The 18,894-nt window shown below is 41.7% G+C and overlaps 2 protein-coding genes across 4 annotated transcripts in view; one reads left to right on the forward strand and one right to left on the reverse strand.

The window, feature by feature from the left end:
* NUP155 (nucleoporin 155) overlaps window positions 1–7,090 on the reverse strand; it is a 51,282-nt gene extending 44,192 nt beyond the window's left edge. Inside the window, exons 1-4 of the mRNA XM_086361476.1 lie at window positions 6,807–7,090; window positions 3,505–3,642; window positions 1,847–1,943; window positions 55–125 (exon numbers count right to left, since the gene is read on the reverse strand). Coding sequence (XP_086217602.1) covers window positions 55–125; window positions 1,847–1,943; window positions 3,505–3,642; window positions 6,807–6,963 — 463 coding nt within the window. The 5' untranslated portion in view covers window positions 6,964–7,090. The remainder of the gene's footprint in view (window positions 1–54; window positions 126–1,846; window positions 1,944–3,504; window positions 3,643–6,806) is intronic.
* Window positions 7,090–18,894, forward strand: part of WDR70 (WD repeat domain 70) — a 285,459-nt gene continuing 273,654 nt past the window's right edge. Inside the window, exons 1-4 of one of the 3 annotated variants that reach the window (XM_086361477.1) lie at window positions 7,090–7,115; window positions 12,779–12,950; window positions 13,445–13,504; window positions 18,176–18,259. In XM_086361477.1, the coding sequence (XP_086217603.1) occupies window positions 12,842–12,950; window positions 13,445–13,504; window positions 18,176–18,259 (253 nt within the window). In that variant the 5' untranslated portion in view covers window positions 7,090–7,115; window positions 12,779–12,841. Of the gene's footprint in view, window positions 7,116–7,364; window positions 7,596–12,778; window positions 12,951–13,234; window positions 13,339–13,444; window positions 13,505–18,175; window positions 18,260–18,894 lie in introns of those variants that run through there. The other 2 variants (XM_086361480.1, XM_086361478.1) reach the window with 2 other exon arrangements.

The raw sequence follows: 18,894 nt of genomic DNA on the forward strand, positions 1-18,894 counted from the left end.
TTGGAATCCAAGGATATACAAACATAATTTCATCTTTCTATTTTTAATTCTTACCAGGTTTTGGTTTCACAAGCCCCACAGCAAGAATAGTCTCACTAAGCCCATCAAAATAGGCAAGGTCTCCTCTGTCGATATTAGAAGGAAAACATGTTATACATACAGAAAAGCTTTTATCTTATACTACTCTTTAAAACTGTAGAATATATACATACACAAAAAAGACTATAGAACCAGCAAACAGAACTGTTTCAGTGTCAAGAGTGAGGCACAAGGTCTGCTTAAAGCTACACATAAACCATGAAAAGGGGGAATGCTGGTTTCCACTCCAAATATCCTCCCCAGGTTTGCAAGTCTCCAGTGACAGCAATCCACTGCTGTGGCAGGTCCAAGAAGACCCTCTCAGAAGAATACACAGTAAGGCTGAACCAGACTTTCCACATGGGCAGGGACTACGCTTATCTTATTCAATACTGTTCAAGCACTCAATGGCCTCTGATCCATGATAAGCTCAATGTAGCTGTTAAATGGGTATGTTAGATGCCAACAGAAATATAAAAATTTTCATTAACATGGAAACCCTCTTTAACTAAATTATTCTCACATCTATATATTTCGTAATTTTTTTTTTTAGGTTTTCTTGAAGAGATCAATGCCTAAATTAAAAGGTTCTATTCTTTAGTGCAAAAATGAATACATATGTGTAATACAGCAAACTGGGGCAACGTGCATGATACATGAAGAATAATCACAATATTATATCACTGCTATTATGACATATACCATTTCAACAATAAAAATAGCTAGGAAAAGTTTAAAGAAGGAAAAAAAAAAAACCCCAGCCAACAAAATTGGTTAACTTTCAAGTTCTCAAGTAGTATCAGTTTTGATTCAATGACACTGTATGTGTGTTTCTAACAAGTACATTAATTACTTAGGAGCAAGAGTAACAACTATATATACAGAACTTTCTCTAGTTATCTCACCCCTCACCTAAAGATAATGTGATGGAGAAACGGAAGACAAAAATTTTTTCCAAATAGCCAAGAGTAAAACCATCAGATCAGGGCTTTCCTGGTGGCTCAGTGGTAAAGAATCCATCAGCCAATGCAGGAGACACATGGAGCAACAAAGCCCAAGCGCCACAATGATTGAGCCTGTGCTCTGAGCCTGGGAGTGGCAACTACTGCAGCCCGCATGCACCAGAGCCCCTGCTCTGCAACAAGAGGAGCCACTGCAATGAGAAGCCCGCATACCGTAACTAAAGAAGGCCCTGTTCCTCGCAACTAAAGAAAAGGCCCTTGAAGCAATAGACCCAGCACAGCCAAAAAAAAATGCAGCACATCAATAAACTTTAAGCAAGAATGCTTTGGGCCTTCACTCAGACCCTTTTATATACATTTAATTTACACAAGGTCAAGCCCACAGAATAACAACACACTGCTAAGATAAACTAACAACCTGCCACTCCACATAGATATGCAGGGAAAACAGGTCTTTCAAAATGTCAAATCAAAAAAAAAAAAAAGGAAGTCATACTATCTCTCAAAGAATCACTGATAGACTCTCTTTACTACAGGGTATCAGTTTGGGAAACAGACTCCTACTCAGAGTGGTACCCGGATCCCCAGCATCACCTGGGAGTTTGTTACATGCAGGTCCCTAGGTCTTCCTCAGAATGACCATAACATAATCCACATTTTAACCCCATCCCCAGGGAGTATGTATACTGAGAAGCACTGACTTGGATGAAAGATAAGCCAGGCAGCTTCTAATGAGTAGACTACTTGTTACAAGAAAGATAATTTAAATCTAATCATGCTAAAGCAAACCAGCCATAAATACATACCCATCTTCGTAGTTCCACATGAATATGTCACTGTCGATGGTGAGCCAAGCTCTACTGATGGGAGGGAACACGCCCATCATGCAGTTACACTGCATGTCTGAGGTGGTATGGATGTAAGGCAGAATGATTTCAACCCCTCTTCCTTAAACTTGTTTCAAAAGATTTTTTTAAAAATCATATAAAACCACATAATTAAAAAACCATGACCTATTCATTCTTCAGTAGAAAGAGCAAATGAAACATCTTTATTTCCAAAGAGTTTAATGAAAGCCATAGTGTATGACCAAAACACTTACAATTTATTGTTTCTAAATAGGCTACCTGACCATTTAAAATATACACAAAATAACAAATGTAATGTTTTTGCCATTACTAACTTAAAAAAAAATCTTGATTCTGAGTAATACTGAGCTGACATTTAAAACTGTTTTACTGGACCAGGTTTTTCCAACTGTATGAGAGAGTGATAAAAAACAAAAAACACTTGGTAAGCTAAAGTCATAGCTAGGTGATAATCTATATATAATCCTCATAGAAACTGAAAAATAGACCAAGATTTATGTAATTATATGACAATTAAACAACTGTGAAAACAAAATCATTTTCTAATTAAAGGAAATATTTCTTGTATTAACAGAGGATTAAAGAATATTAAGAAACTATGCAAGAGAAGAGTGAAAGATAAGATGTATTATATATTTAGTAACACTATTTTACAAAGTCTCAAAGAAACAATGAAAATTAAAGGGAAAATATCAATTAGATTTTACTATATTTACTTATTTATTTATATTGATTTTTCTATTTATTTTTACATTTTCCAAAGTTTTCCATTTCTTTTCTATGTCACATTATATTGAAGCATGAAACCCTTTCACCCTCAATAGATTAACATAGTTTTGAAAGTCTTAAATTTTTCATATAGGATCTTGATGTCTTAATCATGAGAGTTACAGATTGATTTTTATAAAAGCTTCCTAGCAAATACCTCTATAGTCCTTTTATAGGGTATGCCACACTTTAAGAAAAGCAAATAAAATCTTACTTTTAGAAGATAAGAAATCTCTAACTTCTCAGTCTATGAAGAGGGCATTAGTACTTCAGTTTCTTATACCCTTAGGTGTAGATTTTTATTGTAATCCTTGGAAATGCAATCACTAATAAACTAAGACACCTGTAAGTGTGAAAACACACCAAAAACTTTTTGGGGGGTATTTTCAGAAGGAAATACCTAGAATTTTTTGCTTAAATATTTTCAGAGCCACTTCCCAGTTTTAAATGTTAAAATAGGGGGGAAAAAAAAAACCATTGGCCTTTGAACTGAAAAAGCATGGTAGGAAAAACTTCCTTTCCCCACCCTACTTAATAGGAAAGTATCACCTTACCATACGTCATTCAAAAATGCAGAATTAATTGTAAACAATTCACTCTCCTCAATGTCCCTGAACAATTAAAATATGACTCAATTTTCAACATTCAATTTTATTATGAAATTTTCTAGGCACATGGCAAACTACCCATGTACTTAAAAGTATTTTAAATAAAATCCTTACATGAACTTGTACACAAAACACTAATTAGACACAAAACAAATACTGTAATAATGAGAACATTAATTTTTAAATATTTTAAATAGTTAACACAAAGGAATAGGATACGTCCAAACTGTTCAACAAGTTCAGGTGGGAGAGGAACTCTTCGGATGGAACTGATGTCTGGAAGGTTGGGTACTGACAGCAAGCCAGGTCCTTGCAGGGGATAATCCATATCTGACATGCCAGAAACAGTGGGATTATCTACAAAAAATAAAACGAGAAACAAAGCATTTATTTAAAATAACCATGTCCTGGGCATCATATGGGCAAGCAGAAGTACTGCAGGCTACAAAAATAAACTTGTGTGCCTGGTGGTTCTAAAGGTATATAGAGAAAAAAGAAGTTCTGATCTGACACAGAGGAGGCCTGAGGAATTCTAGTGTTGAGATGGGGTGCAATTCCTGGTTTCAACACTGAAAAGGCTTTAACAAAGACTTGTCTCTGCAAGAAAAGAAATGGTTAGTTCAATAATTTATAGTGTTTTTCTATTATTTTACTAATCTGAAATGGGAAAAAAATCATAAAACTGCTTTAGAGATAAAAACAACTGTGGACAAACAAAATACTGACTGAGGAAAAAACAGCATTTCCTTTCCCACTTAAAAACAACCCATGCCTTTTCCCATCACACATTCCTCCATCCCCTCATGCGTGCATGCTCAGCTGCATCTGACTCTGTAACCCCATAGACTGTAACGTGCCAGGATCCTCTGTCCATGGGATTCTCCCTGCAAGAATACTGGAGTGGGTTGTCATGCCTTCCTCCAGGGGATCTTCCCAACCAAGAAATCGAACCCAAGTCTCCTGTCATTGCAGGTGGATTTTTTATCCACTGAGCCACCTGGGAAGCCCCACCCCCTTCACCAATACAGGCACACTTCAGAAATGTTGTGGGTTTGGTTTCAGACCACTGCAATAAAATGAACATCCCCAGAAGGCGAGTCTCATAAATTTTTTTTGATTTTCCAGTGCATGTAAGTTATGTTTACACTATACTGAAGCTGAAGCATGCGACAGTATTGTTAAAAAAAAAAAAACAATGTATACACCATAACTTAAAAATACTCTATTACTAAAAAATGCTAACCATCATCTGATTAAGGCAGAGTTGTCACAAACCAATTGTAAAAACACAAAAACAAAAATCCGGTATCTGCAAAGTGTAATAAAACAAAGAGCAATAAAATGAGGTATGTCTGTAATACCACAAAAGCAGTATTTTATTGGGGAGGGTGGAGAGGAATCAGACTACTCTATAAAGTGTTCTCAACTGGCAACTCTTCTCTTCCGCTAAAGCCTAGACACTAAGGGCAGGAATGGGATGGTCTAGTCCCTCCTAGTCCTGAACAAGGTGTTTTAATCTGACTAATCATCTATTTTCTGCCTCTCTAAAGTACAAAGATGTTGGGGGAAAATGACATACAAAACAATTTTATGAAAAATTTAAAAAGTTATACAACTAGAGAACAAATTCAGTCAATCCCTATGTATTGAGTATCCAGCTTCAAAAATTACCAGTAATGTGCCGTCTCATGTTTTATATATATCAGTCCTATCCACTTCTTCCCTAACGTATTTTTTGAAGCAAATTGGAGACATTCTATTTAATATTAAAATATAATTTTTGGAGACACTTCACTATTTTTTAATTTAAAAAGTTTTTTTTTTTTTTTTGAACACCAAAAACATTTTGTAATTGGGGTGTAGCCAATTAACAAAGTTGTGATAGCTTCAGGGAACAGTGAAGGGACTCAGCCATACATTACCTGTAGAACACTGTGCTTGTTAAATGGCAGTGGGAAAACAATGGAATCACGAAAGCCTACAGAAAGAAAGTGATATTTAATGGAGCCTGGAAGAACAGCTTATTAGGCAAAGAAGAACATTCTAGAAATGATGATGAATACATGAAAAATCAAAGAGGGGGGCCTCTTGTTATAGTAAACGTGTTAAATTCAGTGTAACTGGAACAAGGATGTAAAGAATAGGATGGAAGAAGGAAAGATTTGGTTAGCGAGGCAGCTGTATGTAAAGGTGGACAAGTTGAACTGGGGTGAGATATGAAGAGAAGACAGAAGATATGGACTGTTTTCAGTTTGCTTTCAGAAATAAGGAGGTCAAAGGGAGTGGTGCTGTTCAAAATCAGAGCTGCTAACAGGTCACTCAATTCTTACAAGACAAGCCCACGGGTGAGTAGCTGTCAGGAATAAATACTCCTTGCTTTGTTCCTGTCTTTTCTCTGATTTTAAGTCAATGAATTTTATTAAACTGCAGGAGCTGTCTTTTAGGTTTACATTGCAAATACTGTCGTCGTTTAGTTGCTAAGCCAGGTCTGTCTCCTTTGTTGACCCCATTGACTGTAGCCTGCCAGGCTCCTCTGTCCATGGGATTTCTCAAGCAAGAGCACTGTAGCCGGTGGCTATTTCCTTCTCCAGAGGATCTGCCCAACCCAGAGATCAAACCCTCATCTCCTGCACTGGCAGGTGGATTCTTCACCACTGAGCCACCTGGGAATTATCCTGCTTAAAATATCTTGGTTCATGCTTGCCAAAACCTTGTGCTTTTCTTATTTACTCTCCTCAACTTTTCTCCAATTTCCACCTCACACAGGGGTCACTTCTTTTCTAGCAACTTGTGTGATTCTATGTGCTATGAGGAGCCTGACCTTAATTTAAAACCATTAAACAGAATATTGTACTGACACCTGTCTTTTGTTGGCACAAAATCTGCCCTACCCTCCCTGTTAACCCATCATCATTTGTTTCCCTGTTCCCTTCCTTCATTCTGCTTGTAGTTCTTTTTCATACTCTTCAGCATTTCATATTACAGTAACCCTACACATAACAAGGCATATCTTTCAGCGAACATAGTAAATTTCCAAATTAACTTCGTTTACTCTTCGGTTTTACTCCGATAGTAACACGAGATATTAACAAAGATGAAACTTGGATCAGGTGATCCTCCGCATCCAGTCTTAGCGATAAACACCTGGAGGTAGTGAGAAGCTCATTAAGGTTAAAATATTTGCCTCTTTCTGCCTCAAATGGGGGCTTGCTCCTCATTCCCAGCCTCTCAATTGCCTGTGATGAAGGGTGAGAGAAGGCAAAAATTGAAAATGGGCTCTTTTCCCCTTTAGGGCTTCTCTTGTGGCTCAGACGGTACTGAGTCTGTCTGCAATGAGGGAGACCCAGGTTTGAGTCCTGGGTTGGGAAGATCCCCTGGAGAAGGGAATGGCAACCCACACGAGCGCCCTAAATTCTCAGGATGTCTTCGTCCATTCACCCTGGGGATGAGACCTATTTATGGAGTCAGATGAGAGTCCTTTGGGCTGAGAAACAGTCACCAACTGGGCAACGATCACTCACTTGGAGCAGACACCATGAGCAGCTCGGAAAGGTCCGGGTACATGCGGTCTTCTTGCAACTGACGGTCGATGAGCCGCCCCGCATTTTCCAAAGCTTCCTGCAGGGCTGCGGCCGACGTGGAGGCCGGCATCGCCGACCCCAGCAAAGAAGACGGCATATCCAAAATCGAAGACAACAGCGACCGGATAAAGTCAAAAAGCAAGGAGAAATAAGACAAAACCCAAGACGCTAGCTCAAGCCCAAAGCTTAGAGCGCGCGCGCCAAACGAGCGCCCCGGCGCCACTGCATGACGCACTTCCGGTTCATCGGGTGGGGAATTTGAAGCTTGCATCTAATTTGGCAGCTGAGAAGGGGAACTTGATAGAGGGGGTGGACGTTAGGGGTGGAGCTAAGTGAGAGGGAGGTGGCTGTTTGGGGAGGGGTGGGGAAGTCGGTGTTGTCTTGGAGGAAGGGAGAGACGGAGGTGGAAGGGAAAAGGGGTGGGGCCAAGGGAAGGGGAGGGACGGGACGGGGGTCTGTAGGGGTGGAGAGGAAGAAGGGGTGGAGAGGAAGGAGGGGTGGAGAGGAAGGAGGGGTGGAGAGGAAGGAGGGGTGGAGGGGCCGGGTGAGTGGGAGCCGGTTACTGCGGGTGCTGCGCAGACTTGCTCGTGTTCTGGTGGGTTCAGCGCGCGCTTGGATCCGGGTGCCTCGAGCTTCGGGTAGCGGAAACCCGCAACAGCACGTATTTGAGTCTCGTGTCAATTTGTTTGGTGCTCCAAGTAACTTCGGACTTCCCTGGTGGCTCAGACGGTAAAAGCGTCTGCCTATAATGCGGGTTCGATCCCTGGGTTGGGAAGATTCCCCTGGAGAAGGAAATGGCAACCCACTCCACTACTCTTGCCTGGAAAATCCCGTGGACGGAGGAGCCTGGTAGGCTACAGTCCATGGGGTCGCAAAGAGTCTGCAAAGAGCGACTGCACTACCAAATAGCTTCTGAGAGTGTATAGGAATTGGTAACAGAAAAAGTTGACACATAAACCAAAATATCGGTGTAAATCAGGCTTTCTAGTTCCGTGTCGCCACCAGTTGATTTTGTGGTACGTTTAGGAGAAGGCAATGGCACCCCACTCCAGTACTCTTGCCTGGAAAATCCCACGGACGGAGGAGCCTGGTAGGCTGTAGTCCATGGGGTCGCTAAGAGTCGGACCTGACTGAGCGACTTCACTTTCACTTTTCACTTTCATGCATTGGAGAAGGAAATGGCAACCCACTCGAGTGTTTTTGCCTGGAGAATCCCAGGGACGGGGGAGCCTGGTGGGCTGCCGTCTATGGGGTCGCACAGAGTCGGACACGACTGAAGCGACTTAGCAGCAGCAGCAGCACAGTGAAAATTTATGTTTACGAAATCTTAACTGGGTGCAGAGATCTGATGCCTTGTTTTATTTCTCATTGCAGAGGGGAAGCAGATGATTCTAATTCACTGTTTCATCCCCAGCGCATAGTAGAAGGACTGGTATAGAATAGGCCACCCAACATGCTTTCCTAGTAGCTCAGATGGTAAAGCATCCGGCTGCAATGCAGGAGACCTGGGTTCGATCCCCATATTGCTGGGGATCGCAAAGAGTCTGACACGATGGGGCGAGTAACACATACACCCAACATGTCATCTACAGTTGTGGGATTCTTAATTTGCATCAGGCATACCTGTGCTGGGAATATCAAACTGAAACAACGTTCGTGTTCTGATGGAAACTCTCCTGTCCTCATGCAAGGACACAGAGGCAAAAAGCCTGAGTGTATCACTTTGTTTTGTATAGAATATGTAGTAACTGAAGTAGAAGGGTAGAAAAGGAAAAATAAACCCATCTGAATACAGAATGCCAAAGAATAGCAAGGAGAGAGAAAAAAGCCCTCATAACTGAACTATGCCAAGAAATGGAGGAAAACAATAGAATGGGAAAGACTAGAGATGTCTTCAAGAAAATTACAGATAGCAAGGGAACATTTCATAAAAAGATGGGCACAATGAAGGACAGAACCTGTATGGACCTAACAGAAGCAGAAGATATTAAGAAGAGGTGGCAAGAATACACAAAAGAACTATATTAAAAAGGTCTTACTGATCCAGATAACCACAGTGGTGTAATCACTCACCTAGAGTCAGACATCCTGGAATGTGAAGTCAAGTGGGCCTTAAGAAGCATCACTATGAACAAAGCTTGTGGAGCTGATGGAATGCCAGCGGAGCTATTTCAAATCCTAAAAGATGATGCTGTAAAAGTGCTGCACTCAATATGCCAGCAAATTGGAAAACTCAGCAGTGGCCACAGGACTGGAAAAATGTCAGTTTTCATTCCAATCCCAAAGAATGTTCAAAGTACTGCATAGTTGCACTCATTTCCCACGCTAGCAAAGTAATGCTCAAAATCCTTCAAGCATTGGAGAAGGAAATAGCAACCCACTCCAGTGGCTTCCGTCTATGGGGTCGCACAGAGTCGGACATGACTGAAGCGACTTAGCAGCAGCAGAAGCAGGCTTCAACAGTATGTGAACTGAGAACATCTAGATGTAAAAGCTGGATTTAGAAAAGGCAGAGGAACCAGAGATCAAACTGCCAACATCCAGTTGGATCATAGAAAAAACAAGGGAATTCCAGAAAAACACTTACTTCTGCTGCATTGACTACACTAAAGCCTTTGACTGTATGGATCACAAAGTGATGGGATTACCAGCCCACTTTACCTGCCTCCTGAGAAACCTGTTTGCAGGTTGAGAAGCAACAGTTAGAACTGAACATGGAACAATGGACTGGCTCCAAATTGGGAAGGAGTGTGTCAAAGCTATATATTGTCACCCTGCTTATTTAACTTCTATGCAGAGTCAGTTGAGTTCAGTCGCTCAGTCATGTCCGACTCTTTGCGACCCCATGACTTGCAGCACACCAGGCCTCCCTGTCCATTACCAACTCCCGGAGTTCACTCAGACTCACGTCCATCGAGTCAGTGATGCCATCCAGCCATCTCATCCTCTGTCGTCCCCTTCTCCTCCTGCCCCCAATCCCTCCCAGCATCAGAGTCTTTTCCAATGAGTCAACTCTTCACATGAGGTGGCCAAAGTACTGGAGTTTCAGCTTCAGCATCATTCCTTCCAAAGAAATCCCAGGGCTGATCTCCTTCAGAATGGACTGATTGGATCTCCTTGCAGTCCAAGGGACTCTCTAGAATCTTCTCCAACACCACAGTTCAAAAGCATCAATTCGTCGGCGCTCAGCTTTATTCACAGTCCAACTCTCACATCCATACATGACCACTGGAAAAAAACATAGCCTTCACTAGATGGACCTTTGTTGGCAAAGTACTGTCTCTGCTTTTCAATATGCTATCTAGGTTGGTCATAACTTTCCTTCCAAGGAGTAAGCGTCTTTTAATTTCATGGCTGCAGTCACCATCTGCAATGATTTTGGAGCCCCCAAAAATAAAGTCTGCCACTGTTTCCACTGTTTCCCCATCTATTTCCCATGAAGTGGTGGGACCTGATGCCATGATCTTCATTTTCTGAATGTTGAGCTTTAAGCCAATTTTTTCACTCTCCACTTTCACTTTCATCAAGAGGCTTTTTAGTTCCTCTTCGCTTTCTGCCATAAGGGTGGTGTCATCTGAGGCATATCTGAGGTTATTGATATTTCTCCCGGAAATCTTGATTCCAGCTTGTGCTTCTTCTAGCCCAGCGTTTCTCATGATATACTCTGCATATAAGTTAAATAAGCAAGGTGACAGTATACAGCCTTGATGTACTCCTTTTCCTATTTGGAACCAGTCTGTTGTTCCATGTCCAGTTCTAGCTGTTGCTTCCTGACCTGCATATAGGTTTCTCAAGAGGCAGGTCAGTACATCATGCCAAATGTTGTGGGCTGAACGAAGCAAAAGCTGGAATCAAGATTGCTGGGAGAAGTATCAATAACCTCAGATAAGCAGATGACACTATTCTTATGGCAGAAAGTGAAGAGGAACTAAACAGCCTCTTGATCAAGGTGCAAGAGGAGAGAGAAAAAACGGACTTTAAACCCAACATTCAATAAAACTAAGATCATGGCATCTGGTTCCATCACTTCATGGCAAATAGATGGGGAAACGATGGAAACATTGTTTCTTTATTTTCTTTATTCTTTATTTTCTTGGGCTCCAAAGTAGTTTTGGAAGGTGACTGCAACCAGGAAATTAAAATGCTTGATCCTTGGAAAAAAGCTATGACAAACCTAGACAGCATATTAAAAATAACTTTGCCAGCTAAGGTCCATCTAGTCAAAGCTATGGTTTTTCCAGTAGTCATGTAAGCATGTGAGAGTTGGACCATAAAGAAAGCTGAGTGCTGAAACTGATGCTTGTGTTGCTGGGTCTTTCCCAGTAAGTCAGCTTTTTGCATCACGTGGCCAAATTATTGGAGCTCAACTTCAGCATCAGTCTTTCCAATGCATATTCAGGGTTGATTTCCTTTAGGATTGACTGGTTTGATCTCCTTGCAGTCCAAGTGACTTTCTAGAGTCTTTTCCAACACTGCAGTTTGAAAGCATCAATACTTTGGCGCTCACCGTTCCTCCTGGTCCAACTCGCACATCCATACATGACTACTGGAAAAACCATAACTTTGACTAGACGGACCTTTGTCAGCAAAGTGATGTCTCTGCTTTTCAATATGATGTCTAAGTTCGTCATAGCTTTTCTTCCAAGGAGCAAGTGTCTTTTAATTTCCTGGTTGCAGTTATGGGAAAGATTGAGAGCAGGAGGAAAAGGGGGCAACAGAGGATGAGATGGTTGGATAGCTAAATGGACACGAGTTTGAGCAAACTCCAGGAGATGGTAAAGGACAGGGAAGCCTGGCGTCCTGCAGTTCATAGGCTTGCAAAGAGTTGGACAAGACTTAGCGACTGAACAACAAAGGAATTTATTTCTCATTGGCAAAAATGTGTAGATTGTAATTGTTCTTATTTTGATTATAAAGATGTGTTAGAGCCTAGTTATAATGATTTCAAATTCATGGTCCCAAATCACAGTTATATTTGCACCAACTCAATAAGCGTTCATCCTGCATGCCACACTAAAGACTGCACATGCCACAACTAGAAGACCCAGGGCAGCCAAATAAATAAAAATTAGAAATTTAAAAGTAACTTACTTAAAAGAATAATGTCTAATCCTTGTTACTGTAGAGAACACATTTTATGAAAACTTGTCAGTTCGTAAAACTAAGCCATTAATGAAAAGAATGGCATTATTTTACATTTTTGCAGATCCCTTAAGTTCACTTCAGTTCAGTCGCTCAGTAGTGTCCGACTTTTTGCGACCCCATGAATTGCAGCAAGCCAGGCCTCCCTGTCCATCACCAACTCCTGGAGTTCACCCAGACTCAGGTCCATCGAGTCAGTGATGCCACCCAGCCATCTCATCCTCTGTCGTCCCCTTCTCCTCTTGCCCGCAATCCCTCCCAGCATCAGAGTCTTTTCCAATAAGTCAACTCTTCACATGAGGTGGCCAAAGTACTGGAGTTTCAGCTTCAGCATCATTCCTTCCAAAGAAATCCCAGGGCTGATCTCCTTCAGAATGGACTGGTTGGATCTCCTTGCAGTCCAAGGGACTCTCAAGAGTCTTCTCCAACACCACATTTCAAAAGCATCAATTCGTTGGCACTCAGCTTTCTTCACAGTCCAACTCTCACATCCATACATGACCACTGGAAAAACCATAGCCTTGGGTAGACGGACCTTTGTCGGCAAAGTAATGTCTCTGTTTTTCAATATGCTATCTAGGTTGGCTAAATGTTTGGCTAAATAAGAGATAGCTAGATTTTCATATGTACCGTTGTTATATGTTGTTTAGTGGAAGTATATGGAGAAAAGGGGGCCTCACACAGTTACACAGTTGAAGAAGGGAGTATTTTAACATTTATAGACACTTGTGAATATTCTTCTCTGACAGCATACCAAAACTTTCTTAAAGGTTAGTTGTGATGTGAAATTTGAAGCCATTCTGGTGGCTCAGAGGTTAAAGCGTCTGCCTAGGATGCGGGAGACCCGGGCTCGATCCCTGGGTTGGAAAGATCCGGTGGAGAAGGAAATGGCAACCCCTTCCAGTACTCTTGCCTGGAGAATCCCACGGATGGAGGAGACTGGTAGGCTACAGTCCATGGGGTCACAAAGAGTCGGACACGACTTCACTTTCACTTTAGAATTCTGAGGATTAAGTGCCACTTGGTCGGTAAATGCATTTTAGGAAGTAAAAAGAGTTCATAGAAACCCCCGATAATCCCTTTATAACGGGTTTAATTGGACACCCGGCTCTGTGGCGCCTATACCTCGCCAGCCCGCTAGGGCGGCGCAGCCCAGGGAGGCCTGTGTCCCTCCGCGCAAGGCGCCTCTCTTGGCCTTGGCGGCGACGCTGACGCTTGAAGGCGTTACTTCCTGCCCGGTTTGCCGGGTCTTCGGCAGCTGTTTTGTGCTGCGGTTGTTGCTGGTTTCTTGGAGGGCGGCCGAGCATGGAGCGCCCGGGGCCCAGCGATGGTGGGTTCAGTGAGGCGAGCACCTGTAGGATGGGCCGGGCAGGGCGGGCGGCGCTGGTTTCGCCCTCTGACAAGGCCTTTTCCCTTTTCTCTTTCTCAAATGACAGGCTCAGACGCCTCGGGACCAGACCCGCAGCTGGCGGTCACCATGGGCTTCACGGGGTTCGGTGAGTGACTGCCCTAGACATGGTCTCCTTTTGCAGAGGTTTTAAGAGTCGCAAGTTGGGAGAGACATCCGAGCTGTCCCTTGTGTTCCGACGTTCCGCTGTGCCTAGTCCTCTTTATTAATACTTTTAGCTCTAGTGTGGGTATCTTGCAATTTCAACTCACACTCTTCCCCCATCTGTTTTCTAACTCCTCTCTGTCTCCTGAGACCAGCCCAGGTGACACTTTTTACGGGACGGTTAGTGAAAAAAAAGATTGCTGCCTGACCCACGAGGTGGAAGGTGTTGGTTAATGGAGAGAGTTGTTTCTCTGCGTCCTGAGGATAAGAGCCAACCACTGATTTTGGTCTGTAATAAGATGGCCCTTTTGGCATCAAGTGGGCTATTAAGTGATGTTATAATAGTTAAATCTCTTATTTTGTTGAAGTATTGGTGGTTTGGTCGCAAAGTCCTGTCTGGCTCTTGTGACACCATGGGCTGTAGGCCACCAGCCTCCTCTGTTCATGGGATTCTCCAGACAAGAGTACTGGAGTGGGTTGCCATTTCCTTTTCCAGGGGATCTTCCCAACCCAGGGATGGAACCCAGGTCTCCTGCATTGCAGGCAGATTCTTTACCAATTGAGCTAAGGGGAAATATAGTTGATTTATAATGTCATGTTAATTTCAGATGTACAGCGCAGTGATTCATTTACACACACACATACATATTAATATATTCTTTTCCCTTATAAGGTATTGAAAACTGTTGAATATAGTTCCCTGTGCTATACAGTGGGTCTTTGTAGGTTAGTCTTCTTTCCTACTCCGAAGTCTTCACTTTGGAGTCTCTTGTTTGTTCGTTCATACATTCATGTATTTGGTTAATGTCTTGAACGACATATTTATTATCTCCTAGGAGGTCATGTCTACAAAAGTGCTGTATGCTTCTGTAATATTCAGTTCAGTGCAGTCAGTCGTGTCTGACTTTTTTCGACCCCATGGACTGCAGCATGCCAGGCCTCCATGTCCATCACCAACTCCTGGAGTTTACTCAAACTCACGTCCATTGAGTTGGGGATGCCATCCAGCCATCTTATTCTGTCATCACCTTTTCCTCCTGCCTTCAATCTTTCCCAGCATCAGGGTCTTTTCAAATGAGTAAGTTTTCACATCAGGTGGCCAAAGTATTGGAGTTTCAGCTTCAGCATCAGTCCTTCCAGTGAATATTCAGGACTGGTTTCCTTTAGAATGGACTGGTTGGATCTCCTTGCAGTCCAAGGGACTCTCAAGAGTCTTCTCCAGCACCACAGTTCAGAAGCATCAATTCTTTGGCACTCAGCTTACATGACTATTGGAAAAACCATGGCTTTGACTGGATGGGCCTTTGTTGGCAAAGTAATGTCTCTGCTTTTTAATACCATGTCTAGGTTTGTCATAACTTTTCTTCCAAGGTGTAAGTGTCTTTTAATTTCATGGCTGCAATCACCATCTGCAGTGATTTTGGAGCCCCCCCAAAATAAAGTCTGTCACTGTTTCTACTGTTTCACCATCTATTTGTCATGAAGTAATGGGACCAGATGCCATGATCTTAGTTTTCTGAATGTTGAATTTTAAGCCAACTTTTTCACTTTGATTAGGAGGCTCTTTAGTTGTTTGATTTCTTCCATCAGGGTTATGTCATCTGCATATCTGAGGTTACTGATATTTCTCCCAGCAATCTTGATACCAGCTTGTGCTTCATCCAGTCCAGCATTTCTCATGATGTACTCTGCATGTAAGTTAAATAAGCAGGGTAACAACATACAGTCTTGATGTACTCCTTTCCCTATTTGGAACCAGTCTGTTGTTCCATATCCAGTTCTAACTGTTGCTTCCTAACCTGCATACAGATTTCTCAAGAGGCAGATCAGGTGGTCTGGTATTCCCATCTCTTGAAGAATTTGCCATAGTTTGGTGTGGTCCACATAGTCAAAGGCTTTGGCATAGTCAATAAAGCAGAAATAGATGTTTTTCTGGAACTCTTGGTTTTTCAATGATCCAGCGGATGTTGGTAATTTGATTTCTGGTTCGTCTGCCTTTTCGTTTAAAACCAGCTTGAACATCTGGAAGTTCTCGGTTCACATACTGTTGAAGCCTGGCTTGGAGAATTTTGAGCATAACTTTACTAGCATGTGAGATGAGTGCAATTGTGCGGTAGTTTGAACATTCTTTGGCATTGCCTTTCTTTGGGATTGGAATGAAAACTGACCTTTTCCAGTCCTGTGGCCACTGCTGAGTTTTCTAAATTTGCTGACATATTGAGTGGAACACTTTCACAGCATCATCTTTTAGGATTTGAAATAGCTCAGCTGGAATTCCATCACCTCCACTGTTGCTGCTGCTGCTGCTAAGTCGCTTCAGTCATGTCTGACTCTATGCGACCCCATAGACGGAAGCCCACCAGGCTCCCCTGTCCCTGGGATTCTCCAGGCAAGAACACTGGAGTGGGTTACCATTTCCTTCTCCAATGCATGAAAGTGAAAAGTGAAAGGGAAGTCGCTCAGTCGTGTCCGACTGTTAGCGACCCCGTGGACTACAGCCCACCAGGCTCCTCCATCCATGGGATTTTCCAGGGAACAGTACTGGAGTGGGGTGCCATTGCCTTCTCCATCACCTCCACTAGCTTTGTTCATAGTGATGCTTCCTAAGGCCCACTTGAGTTCTCATTCCAGGATGTCTGGCTCTAAGTGAGTGATCTTACCACTGTGATTATCTGGGTTGTGATGATGCTTTTTGTATAGTTTTTCTGTGTGTTTTTGCCACCTCTTCTTAATATCTTCTGCTTCTGTTAGGTCCATACCATTTCTGTCTTTTATTGTGCCCATCTCTGCATGAAATGTAGTATTATGTACTTATTTTTGTACACAGTATTATGTTACTTATTTTTGTTGCATTTCCTTTTAATAGCTTTCTCCCTAATATAAATAACCCAATAAATGAGAAGGAAGAAAGTAAAATCATTCATAATTTCATGAGCTAAAAATCAAGGCATAAAAATCTGTTTGATTTCCAGTTTTTTTCTGTTGTGTATTAATAACATTAAGATCATATGTATGTATGTACAATTTTATTCTTAATTATATGGAATTTGTTTAATTCTTAATATTTTGAGGATTTTTCCATTTTATAAAAATGCTCTTCCAAAGCATGTCTTCTGATGGGTTGAATAGTAGATAGAAGTGCTATAATGTGTAACATGTTAAGGTTTCTCTCACATAGTTCTTTTATCAGTAATACTAAAATAAACATTTTTATAAATAATTCTTTTATCTCCTTTTGTAAAAGAAGTTTTATGTATACTTCCATAGGGTAGATTTCTACAGGAGGGACTACTTTGATAAAATATATAGGTATTAAAAAGTAACAAAAAATTGAGTATATAGCTTTTAAAACTTCTTTGTATTTGTTGTCATAATGCTCTTCAGAAAGGTGGTTTCAGTTTATATCAATCAGTAGTGTATAAGAAACGGAGAAGGCAATGGCACCCGCTTCCAGTATTCTTGCCTGGAAAATCCCATGGACGGAGGAGCCTGGTGGGCTGCAGTCCATGGGGTCGCTAGAGTTGGACACGACTGAGCGACTTCCCTTTCACTTTTCACTTTCATGCATTGAAGAAGGAAATGGCAACCCACTCCAGTGTTCTTGCCTGGAGAATCCCAGGGACGGGGGAGCCTGGTGGGCTGCCGTCTATGGGGTCGACAGAGTTGGACACGACTGAAGCGACTTAGCAGCAGCAGCAGTGTGTAAGGAAAGCATTTTTACCACATTCTAACTAACACAGAATAGGTATTAGTACTGAGAAAAAAAAAAAAAAAAAAACTAGTAAAATCAAATATAACATTGCTTCCAAGCAGATCCAGGTCATCAGAATGTCAGTTCTGGTGGTTTTAGGATTGAGACCCCTGTTTGCTTACTGGCTTTCAAGTGGGAGTTTCTTACCTCTTTCTGATACCTGCATTGCTTGTCTTCTTGCCCCTTTCATCTTCCAATGCACTGCGATCCATCTCAAGTCTCTCTGACTTCTGCCATATCTATTCTGCATCTATTCTACATTTTCTTGTAAGACCTTCTATGATTAGACTGGGCTTGCCAGGATAATCTCTCAGTCTTTGAGTCTATAACCTTAATTAATGTACATAGTCCCTGTAAATGTAATGTATTCACAGGTTTCAGGAATTACGATATGAACATTCTCTATTCTGCCTAGTACCCCATGTTGAAGTTTCAAAGAGTGGAGTCTAGATAAATTACAGGAGGATGAGAAAGTTGGCTGGTTAATGTTATTTAGTGATGAGATTGTAATTAAATTTCCCTGGGGAGTTGGAACTTCCCTGGTGATCCAGTGGCTATGACTCTGAGCTCCCAATACAGGGGGCCTGGGTTGGATCCCTGGTCAGGGCACTAGATCCTGCATGTTGCAACTAAACATCCAGAGTGCCACAGCTAAGATCCAGTGCAGCCAAATAAATGATAAATATTTAAAAAAAAATTCCCTGGGCAGTAAACGTTTTCTTCATTGATGTTTTATGGTTATTTGGTAGCTGTGCTATAAATTAGATAGACTTTAAGTGGTTATTAATACATCAGTATGTAAGTATTGAACATTGGCCAACTTAGTTCAAGAAACTCACAGTCTGCTACTTATTCCTGTTTTAGGAAAAAAAGCTCGAACATTTGATTTGGAAGCAATGTTTGAACAAACTCGAAGAACAGCAGTGGAAAGAAGTCGGAAAACACTGGGTAAGAAGTTCAGTTACTTGCTTTCTTATTTATGTAGATACAGTATCCAATTTATACAAGTGTGTTACCAGTTGTAAAATTATAAGACTGAAAAAAAAATTTAAAATTGTTAAAAGTTCACATGTGCTGGTTCCTTTGGAAGCAGTTTTTTTTTTTAGTCTCATTTTTTAAATATGATAAAAGTTGTATGTAAGTAGGGTAAGAGGGTCTGAGTTCTAAAACCTGTCAGAAGTGTGAGCTATGAACCAACAAGGATTCAAAATTAATTTATAAGAATCAGAATAGGGACTTCCTTGGTGGCCCAGTGGTGGGGAATCCACCTTGCAATGCAAGGGCTGCAGGTTCAGTCCCTGGTCTGGGAAGATTGCACATGTTTCAGGGCAGTTAAACCCTTGAGCCACAACTAAGACCTAATGCAGCCAAATAAATAAATATTAAAAAAGAATCAGAATAGTGGTTTCTTTTCTTCTTCACCCTCTATCTGATTCTCATTTCGTTTTTTCTTTCCTGCTTACAGTGGAACCAGTATTTGGAAGGCTGAGCGAGAGGTGGCTCTCAGAGTTGTGTACACCACTGATCGTTGACCCAGACAGTATAGAAAATTGAGCTATCCAGTGAATGGGGCTGGCGCTGTT

The sequence above is a fragment of the Bos grunniens genome, chromosome 20 (genome assembly GCF_055505025.1).
Source record: "Bos grunniens cultivar Pamir isolate PY7600 chromosome 20, Bosgru_T2T1.0, whole genome shotgun sequence".
Classification (NCBI taxonomy): Eukaryota; Metazoa; Chordata; class Mammalia; order Artiodactyla; family Bovidae; genus Bos; species Bos grunniens.